This window comes from Corythoichthys intestinalis, chromosome 20 (assembly GCF_030265065.1).
Source record: "Corythoichthys intestinalis isolate RoL2023-P3 chromosome 20, ASM3026506v1, whole genome shotgun sequence".
Lineage (NCBI taxonomy): Eukaryota > Metazoa > Chordata > Actinopteri > Syngnathiformes > Syngnathidae > Corythoichthys > Corythoichthys intestinalis.
The window spans coordinates 18,877,967-18,888,300 of record NC_080414.1 but is presented as its reverse complement, the minus strand read 5'-3'; the positions used below and the strand labels follow the sequence as shown (position 1 = coordinate 18,888,300).

Below are 10,334 nucleotides of genomic sequence, written 5' to 3'. Positions count from 1 at the left end.
GATTGGTTGGCAGCCGCCGGCCAATCATGCATGGGCTGACAAGGAAAGACGCGCCCTCTTTCTTACTCGTGTGAGGAAATCATCAGAAAAAGGGGGAGTGTACTGAGAGTTCATGATAGAATTTGATTGGCTGGCAAACGTGTGAATGATTCGCAGCACGCCAATCACGCATCAGTTAACGAGAGTAGTCACTCCTCTTTACTCTTTTGTAGGAAATAATAGAAAGTCAAAAAAAGACTTGACCTTCCAGTTAGTGCATTTCACGCATAGTTATGCCCATCCCAAATTACACGTAAACAATTTACAAACGAGTATCTTAATTCATGTAAATCTTTATTAGGCACACACTCTTGAGATATTTCATGTTATTTTGTTTAAGTTGGGATCCATATGAAAATGTACAGAATAGCTAGCAAAAAAACATGCCATTATAATTAGTGTGTTCAACTCAAGACCATATATATTGAACTTAATACATTTATTTGGGACTAGAAATGGGGAAAAAAGAAGTGAGCCAAGCGTTGGACTTTGAGGCACGCCACATCAGGCCCCAAAAATAAGGAACCCAGAGAATGTGGTGTCGTCATCTTCGTCAGCGTAGAGCCCGTTAAAGAGCTCACCTCCGACGACTTGGAGCCACACCTTGTCCCCGGGCTCCAGGTGCAGCACAGCACCCCCAGCTGCCTGATCCTCAGCACTCTGGTAGCTGTCTGCGGTGTGGAGCATCTTGGCACCGTTCTTCACCAGGGCCACCTTCACATTCCTGGAGAACACCGTGATGTGATAGGTGAAGAAGTAGGCACCAGCCTCCAAGCATGTAAACCTTCCAGTTTGGGGATCGTAATGATTTTGTTGGTTGTAAATAATCCTGTCAAACCGGATGGGTGTATTTGTAGACGGTAGTTTGCTCTGCGCGGTAAGTCCGACGGAGAAAGCGCTTTTGGAGATGACAAAAGCATCTCCCTTCTCGCCTTTGTCCCCCTTGTCTCCCCGAGACCCTCGGTCCCCCCTGTTTCCAACGCCTCCTTTGGGGCCTAGAGCGCCCACCTCCCCTTTAATCCCCTGCCTGCCCGGAGGACCCATCGGCCCCTGGATGCCTCGGTCCCCGCGAAGGCCAGTTTCCCCTTTCGGACCTTGCGGCCCAGAAAATCCCTCTTCACCTTTGGGCCCTTGGGATCCGGGTAACCCAAGCTCGCCTTTATTTCCCTTCAGACCGATCGGCCCTTCAACACCTTTGGGCCCCATGTTCCCTGTGGGTCCTGGGTCTCCGTTGTCCCCTCTTCTCCCCTTTAGCCCTGCTGGACCAGGTGGGCCTAGCCATGCAAATCACAGAAGAAAGATCATCTTTCAGTGAAATCACAAATGTTCCAGAATGTTTTCTTTTTACATAACTCCATACTGTACCATATTTTCCGGATTATCAGTCCCACCATTTTCATAGTTTGACTAGGCCTGCGACTTTTACACAGGTGTGACTGAATGTTTGCTAACAGATGCCTTTTTAGCCTTTTTCCATTACTACAATAGATAATTGTTCCTAGTGTTTCCTGGTGTCTGATTAAAATAAAATTCCCATAAAAAAGGTGACCTATATTTAAATTTTTCCTCATCGTCCATTTTTTGGCTGGTGCGACTTATACTCAACTGCGACTTATAGTCCGAAAAATACGTTACTTACCAGGTTCCCCTGTTTCTCCCTTTGGTCCATCCTTTCCCGCCAGTCCTGTTGCACCAAGTCCACCTAAACAGGGATAAAGTTTAGCATTAGAAACAGAGCAGTCGACAATTAAAATCTGGTCACTCACCCGTGTCTCCTTTCTCGCCTTGGAGTCCGTCCCTGCCATCCCTTCCAGGTGCCCCGTTGTGCCCCGGGTCCCCAGGGATGCCGGGATAGCCACAAACGCAGCCTTTGTTATTACCTCCAGGGCTGTCGTCCTGCGCAACGCTTCCGAGTCCCAGCAGGAGGAGCAAGAAAGGGACGCCGAGGATTGCCGGGGACATTACTAATATATTAATGTTGAATGTATTCTTTTCAAATGGGTTTAATGTGATCTGAGGAACTGACTTGAAAATGGAGCTTGACAAGAGCTCTGGAGCTCAGTTCAAATGGGTGCTTGAGCTTTTTAGGCTTACTTATTGTTTATTAAGTTACGCATCACCAGAGTGTAGTGCTAATGTATAACTGAGAACCAGGCAGGCGTTTAACCCTTTATAAGGCACAAATTTAACTCATTGGCTGACAATGAATGATTGCTGTCCGACTTCCCAGTCAAAATGGTTTGGACGTTTGGTGCCGTTAATGGCACTGAAAAATGAGCATTCACAGTCAGAACACATAAACACTATATTAAGGCTCCGTGCATCATCTTATGTTGGTTTTAGCCCCTCCCCTCGCACAACCACGCCCACATTATGCTTGCAAACCGGACCCCCTAGAGGGCGCATCATTCCAAGCTAGCCGCTGACTATGTACAGTGGTATGAAAAAGTATCTAAACCTTTTGGTATTTCTCACATTTCTGCATAAAACCATCATCAAATGTGATCTAAACTTTGTCAAAATCCCACAGATGTAAAGACAGCGTCTGCTTTAACTAAAACCACCGAAAACATTCATAGGTTTTCATATTTTTATGAGGATAGCATGCAAACAGTGACATGCAAACAGAAGGGGGAAAAATAAGTCAGTAAACCCTCTGCCTGAGGAGACTTAAAGAGCAATTGAAACCATTTTTTACCAAACAATTCAAATCAGGTGTGTGCCTAATCACTGATGAGTGGTTTAAAGGTGCCCTGCCCACTATAGAACACACACCCGGTAAGAATTGTCTTGATGAAGAAGCATTGTCTGATGTGCATAATGGCTGGGTCAAAAGAGCTGTCTGAAGACCTGCGATCAAGGATTGTTGAGTTGTATGAAGCTGGGAAAGGATACAAACCCATCTCTAAAAGTCTGGATGTTCACCAATTGACAGTCAGAAAAGTTGTCTACAAATGGAGAGCGTTTGGCACTGTTGCTTCTCTCCAAAGGAGTTGCCGTCCACCAATGACGCCAAGAGTTCAACGCAAAATACTCAGAGAAGTAAAAAAGAACCCTAAAGTGTTTGCTAAAGACTTACAGAAATCACTGGCACAGTCCAATACCTCTGTGCACACATCATCTACTGCATGTGTAAAACTATGGCCAAGAATGGTGTTCATGGGAGGACTCCACGGAGGAAGCCACTGCTGTCTAAAAATACATTGTTGCTTGTTTAATGTTCACAAAAAGGCACTTGGACACTCCACAGAAGTTTTGGCAAAATATTTTGTGGACTGATGAAACCAAAGTTGATTTGTTTGGGAGTAACACACAACGTCATGTGTGGAGGAAAAATGGAACAGCTCACCAACATCAACACCTCATCCCCACAGTGAAGCATGGTGGGGGGAGCGTCATGATTTGGGGATGTTTTGCTGCCTCAGGGCCTGGAAAACTTGCATTAATGGAAGAATGACTTCAAAAGTTTTGCAGGAAAACTTCAGCCCGTCTGTCAGACAGTTGAAGCTAAAAAGAGGATAGATCCTGCAACAAGACAATGATCCAAACCACAGAAGTAAATCAACTTCAGAATGGTTTAAGAAGATCAAAATACACGTTTTGGAGTGGCCAAGTCAAAGTCCAGAATTGAACCCCATCGAGATGCTGTGGCATGACCTAAAGACAGGGATTCATGCCAAACTTCCCAGAAATCTGACTGAACTACAGCCGTTTTGTCGAGAAGAATGGGCCAAGATTAGTCCTGATCGATGTGCCAAACTGATCTGCAGCTACAGGAAGCGTCTGGTTGTTGTTATTGCTGAAAAAAAAAAAAGAAAGGGGGGGGGGGGGCACAAAATATTAAATGTGATGGTTCACTTACTTATTTTTCCCCCTTATGTCATTGTTTGCATACTATCCTCATTAAAATATGAAAACCTATAAATGTGTGGGTTGTTTTAGTTAAAGCAGACACGGTGTTTTTCATCTGTGTGATTTTGACAAAGATCAGATCACATTTGAGGGCGATTTCATGCAGAAATGTGATAAATCCCAAAAGGTTCAGATACTTTTTCATACCACTGTATATTACTCACAGAGTATGTGTTACTGTAGTTCATAAAACTGTTTAATTAAATATACACTGAATAATCATGAATACTTGAAATGATAATTTCATTAATTATATTTTCACTCACAGAACCACCACTTCATCACCAAGCAGCCGAACAACACTTTTATCAAACATCTTCTGATGTGTGTGCGTTTTTTTTTTTTTTTTGGATCAGATGTGCATCCACAGGAAGCTTCTGTCCTAATGACTTTGTTTTCCAGCTCCGCCTTTATTATTAGATTGAATTGAGAGAGGAAAGACGAGCAGGCAGGCAGAAGAGAAATACCGCAGTCAGGGAGCTAAGACTAACATTGTCATATACTTACAGTGGATATAAACGTCTATATACAGTACATATAAAGTATGACCTGTTTGGTGAGTTTAATCCTCCTTTTTTGTTTGGTTCTTTGGTTGACACACCAAAAATCAAATAGGTCAAAGCATGTGTTACTCATAATTACAAACAACAACACTAACATTATGTCCATGTATTTTATTCCTTTTGTCAGTAAGCTTCCAGATAAAAAATATATTGGGAATTAAATAACACAAACATGAACAAAACAAAAAAAGTGCACATTTTGAGGCAAGAATAGCAGGACCGAGTGCTTTATGGTCTAGTCCCATAAACCAGGCACGATGTGAGTCTGACTGAGCGCACAATCACATAACCAACCACTGTAAAACAATCACCCGTGGTAAATGTAATTCCAGAGGCATGCTTTTTCACAGCATCAATGAACACTGATGGCTTGTTTGACATTTTAATCATGTCGAGAGGGCTAAATTGACGACGTCAAGTTGCACATTAAATCATAAAATGGAAATGACAGCAGCATAGCAGAGTGGAAGACACAAAGAGGAGAAGACATCGTTTAAAGCAGCACTTTCAGAGAGGTGAGGTTAGGTAAGGCTAGCAGAAGGCAGAATAGGCTACGATACATCGTGTTAGTAGAAATAAGAAGAAAATACAGGAAGCAAGGCCAATTTGTTATCTACATGATCTGACGGTGCATACCGTAGCCCGTCATACCCGACTGAGACGCTCCGCGATTGCTGCCCATCTGAAGGCTGATCAGACTCTGGCCCTGGCGCAGCTGCTCCTCAGTGAACTCCCGCCGATAGCCCTGCGCTTTCCTGCGAACACGGTATAAGTGGGAGGAAGTAACGATGCAGACATGGAGGAGAAGGTAAGATTTTCACCTGTGGAACCAGTCTGGGTCCCCTTTGTAATGACCGTCATCATTGGTGACAGCCACGCTGCCCAGTGCCATGAGAGTCCGCTGCACTGCAGCCATGTCTTTTCCTGAAATGGAGGATATAATGTTAAAATGAGCACAAAAGGAGATCTAAAATGAACAAAATAAATGTAGAAAATCAGAAGGGCTGATATCAGGATCTTAACCTTCATACTTGTATTTTTACTTACCTTCCCAAAGGTCTACGGTCTGGAATATATCAGTTTTGGTAACTCCATAAGCTTCAGCTGCCTGGAGGAACTGAGAGATCTTCTCCATCTGCTTGAAGGCCATCTGAGACTCTGAGATCTTCTTGACAGGCTCCTTGTCCTTTGGATGGAGACTGTTGATGAGTCGACACAGGACCTTGAAACAACAGGGAAATCGACAAATCATTTTTTTCAGTTGCTGTTATAAAAATTTATTTTTTTAAATCCCAAGATCTAACGTTCCTCCAAGCTGACAGTGACACTAATTGATGTAGCGTAACACTTCAATAGTTACCCTTTAGTGAAGTGATTTCATTGATGCTGTTTGAGAGGCAGTCATTTAAAAATATTTATAAATTCTCTTTGCAAACATTTAGATTTTATATTATTACAAATTGACAATCTAAAATTGAGAAAGCTTTAATTTTTTTTGTATGGTCAAGATAGAAGGCATTCCCAAAATATGCATTTTTTAAAACATGCATATTCAAAACATAAAATTCTTATATAAAACGTATATTTGTTCAAGAGTCTCCACACAATTTTATCCAATAATAAATCAAACATGTTTTGTGGCATTTTTCATGTTTGTGTCCGTGTTGTCAAAATCTAAGAAGAATGACAGACAACGCAACATAAAACAGTGTAAAAGAAATCTCTAAAATATGTTTAAAAAGAAATATAAAATATATTTGATAATCATCTTCCTCCAAACAATTTAACTAAGCTAGTAACAGAATCAAGCAAAAATGTTTTGGGACATTTTTAATTTCATTGTTTTCATTTATTTAGTGTACTAAAAATATAGAATGGATGACATGTGAGTTATTGCGTTCCTACAGGTTTTCCTATTTGATATTTTAATTATTTATACCCTCCCTTGTCTCCTATTCTGGGCATCTCTCAAGCACTCACCGTGCCATCCATCAGCCATTTCTGGAAGCCCTCCCTACCCGCCGGTGGCTTCTCCACACTGCCCGCGCACTGGGCCACAATCCAGTCAACCAGCCGCTGCTCCAGGTCCGGGTCGTACTTCTGCTCGATCTTTTCTTGCACCTCTCGGCTCAGGCCGTAACTCGGGCCCCTGTTGGCCATGGCGACACTTCCACAACGATTCACTCACTGACGTCTGCCTATTTATAGTACAGAGTATGGGACAGAGTATGTGCTGTGGTAGTTAGTAAAAGATGGGAAGTTGTTGAAAACACCCATTGATACATGCATATTTACAGTACTCGCGGATTGTGCGCTGTGAAATTTTGAAAATTGAAAACATCTATTGATGGCGATGGACGTCCATTTGACTGGGAGGGCTGACAGTGCTCCCGTCTATCTCTGTGAGTTAAATCTCATGTATTTAAATGCCACAATGAAGTGGCTTAAAATAAGGGTGTGGTCTTTGGTGGATGTCCCAGTCAGAGACACACTGTTGCTACGGTGACCATGTCAAATCAGTTTCCGGCATGCTGGACAAAAAAAAAAAGGATGCGTGTATCCCTCGTGCGCAGAATACCACATCGTGTCTATTTTTAGCACTAAGAATCAATGACATCAGCCTTTTGCAGTGCATCACGGTCGTGTAAGTGTCATTTTTCATGGTAAACGCAGATAACGCAGTAGAAGTGAGGGAAATCCAACAAATGTTAAAACATGTCACAAACACACATTCAGTTGACTTACAGTTTGAGGAGCTGTTGAGTAGTCACGTCCTGTCTTGTCACACAAGTGTGTCAATTCCACAGAGGATGCCTGAGTCCGGAGCATCCATGAAGGGCGGCAGAGGCACGTCGGGCCGGGCTAGGGTGCTCGGTCTACTTGTGTGCGGGAGGGGCGAGGACACGCCTTTTTATATATGCGAGGTAGGAAGCGGGGAGGGAGGGGGATGGGTTTGTCTATCACAGCTCGCGGTCACTGCAGTCTGGAAGCCTCACTATTGATGCATTTATTGATTGTTTCGCCCCTATTGTGCTTTTGTTCATACTAATGAAAGCATGAATGGACAACTTAATCTAGTTTAGTGAAATAGGATGTAAACAACTTTAAATGGTTGGTTTGTATTAATGGTAGTTAGCACGGATGCATCGCAGTTGACAGCTTAAAAAGTTAAAAAGTTCAAGTCCCTTGCTTGTGTTAGGGTTAGGGTATATTGAACAAGTACTGTATACCACACCCCAGTGGTGAGCCAATTGCAGTCTAGATTTCATTACCATGGCGACCATGAGTAGAGCATTGGTGTGACTATTAGTGTGAATAAAGAAATGCATTTTCACTTTCAAAAGCAATGCTTCATGCCCGCTGATTGTTGTTAGGAAATCATGAAACATAAGACTGTTGACATGTCTTAACTTCTCACAGACCATCAATAGGGACAAATTTTACCATAATTTTCAGACTATAACCTGCTACTTTTTCTCCCTGTGTCGTAATAGTCCAATGAGGCTTATATATAAACAAAAATTCTTTTTTTTGTGATATTTGGTGGATGTGGCTTAAGTCAGGTGAGTCATGTAGTCCAAAAATTACAGTAGTCATTCTTTTCAGATGATGCCACCTGCACCCTAGATCCTTTTCCCTCTGTTCTAATAAAAGATTGTCTCCCCGTAATCTCCTCACTTATCACCGACATCATTAACACCTCCCTCCGCTCTGGCTCTTTCCCCCGAACTCTCAAACTGGCTGCCATCACTCCCATCATAAAGAAATCTGGTCTAGACCCCGATATACGGAGCAATTACCACTCCATCTCCAATCTCCTTTTTCTGTCTAAAATTCTGAAAAGGGCCGTCGCCTCACAACTCAGAACCCGCCTCACCAACAATATCCTGTTTGAACTTTTTCAATCTGGCTTCCACTCACAGCACAACACCGAAACAGCCCTTCTCAAAATAACCAACGACATTCTCCTCTCCTCGAACTCTGGATAACTCACCATCCTCATCCTCCTGGACCCCACTGCTGCTTTTGATACAATCAACCATACCATCCTGCTCTCCCGATTAGAATCTGTACACATCACTGGCACTGCACTTTCCTGGTTCCGCTCCTACCTCACCGACCGACAACAATATATCACTATCAATAACTGCACATCCCACCCTCTTCCCCTACCACAAGGTGTCCCCCAAGGTTCAGTTCTTGGTCCCCTCATCTTTATTCTTTACATCCTCCCCCTTAGTCAGGTCATTCGTAAATATGGACTCCAATTTCACTGTTACGCTGACGACATCCAAGTTTACATCTCCACAAAACAAATCTCGCACAGCACCGAATCCACAATTCACAACTGCCTCAGTGAAATTAAATCCTGGATGCAAGCAAACTATCTTCAACTCAACAGTAACAAATCGGACATAATCATCATTGACCCTGTAGCTCACATCAAAGACGGTCAATTTTCCCTCACCATCAACAACTGCACCCTGCTTCTCTCAACACATTCCCGCAACCTAGTTATCATTCTCGACAATAAACTAAAATTTGATCGGCACGTCAACCACATCACCAGAACTGCCTTCTTCCACCTCAAAAACATAGCCCGTCTTCGCCCCTCCCTCACTTTCTCTGCTGCTGAAACCCTCATCCATGCCTTCATCACCTCCAGACTTGACTACTGTAACAGCATTCTTTTCGGTTTCCATCCAAACTCATCAATAAACTACAATATATCCAAAACTCCGCTGCACGCCTTCTCACCCGGACCCCCTATAGGAACCACATTACCCCCGTCCTCCAAAAACTGCACTGGCTTCCTATTTCATACAGGATAAAGTTCAAAATCATCCTTCTCACTTACAAAGCACTCAATAACTTGGCCCCTCCCTACCTCACAGATCTTCTTTGTCCCCACACCCCCTCAGTCACCTCCGCTCCTCTCATGGAAACATCCTCGCACCGCCCCAACAAAGAACACACCGAACTTGGGGGGACAGAGCCTTCTCTGTTCCTGCCCCCTCCCTTTGGAACTCACTCCCTAAACCCATTCGTACCTGTTCAGACCTTCCCACATTCCAAAAACTGTTAAAAACTCACCTTTGTAAACTAGCTTTTAAATTATAATTGTTTTGTTCTGTTCACATTGTTTGCTGTTTTTGTTTCAATTGTAAAGCGTCTTTGAGCATTGGTAAAAGCGCTCTACATATAAAATGTATTATTATTACAAAGAATATGAACGTAATGTCCCCCCCCCCCCCCCCCATCTTGTTATGCAATTTTAAAAAAATCACCAAAGTCGTTGATTGCCATTGATGGTGATAGATGTCTTAACCTATTTCAACTGGAATGGGCTAATCTACAAATGCCCATAACCAGTATTGTTAAAAACGACATTAGAGTATAACGTCGTTTCTAACAGCATTATTTTTTTCAGTAGTGAGTAATCTAATTAATTTGATCTATTAATTTATATATATTAATAACTCATCCTATCTTTCCAACGGCGTTACCGTTACTGAGGATGTGAAGGGGCGCATTATTACAATTCGGTTGAATGAAAGCAAGTTGTCTGATTTTGTCACAGGCCGAGAGAGAGCAGAGCGGGGAGGGGGGAGAATGAGGGTGGTGACGCCATTGCAAACGTGATGGTGACTGGCTTGGTAGCTTAGAGCGGTAACATAGCATTCGCGTTCTCGCTAGCATTAGCATTTAGCGTGGCAAGCGTCAAACTCTCAGGCAACTTTTTTCTTTTTTTTTTGACATGCAGTTCGTGGTGCTAAGGTGGGTACAATTAATTGAAAATAATGTACTGTTTTCCTGCTG

The 10,334-nt window shown here is 42.8% G+C and overlaps 2 protein-coding genes across 2 annotated transcripts; both read right to left on the bottom strand.

Moving 5' to 3' along the window:
- Window positions 1-357: 357 nt before the first annotated feature.
- c1qtnf9 (C1q and TNF related 9) lies at window positions 358-3,786 on the bottom strand. The gene is made up of 3 exons (XM_057824548.1): window positions 1,806-3,786; window positions 1,679-1,741; window positions 358-1,313 (listed from the first exon to the last, which is right to left on the bottom strand). Exons 1-3 carry the CDS (start codon window positions 1,999-2,001, stop codon window positions 544-546), a joined length of 1,029 nt encoding a protein of 342 aa, XP_057680531.1. The 5' UTR covers window positions 2,002-3,786; the 3' UTR covers window positions 358-543.
- Window positions 3,787-3,976: 190 nt separating this feature from the next.
- On the bottom strand, window positions 3,977-9,731 carry tagln3b (transgelin 3b). Its single transcript, XM_057824448.1, has 5 exons — window positions 7,260-9,731; window positions 6,495-6,712; window positions 5,562-5,736; window positions 5,336-5,438; window positions 3,977-5,269 (listed from the first exon to the last, which is right to left on the bottom strand). The coding sequence occupies exons 2-5, from the start codon at window positions 6,672-6,674 to the stop codon at window positions 5,128-5,130; spliced, it is 600 nt and encodes a 199-aa protein (XP_057680431.1). The 5' UTR covers window positions 6,675-6,712; window positions 7,260-9,731; the 3' UTR covers window positions 3,977-5,127.
- Window positions 9,732-10,334: the final 603 nt, after the last annotated feature.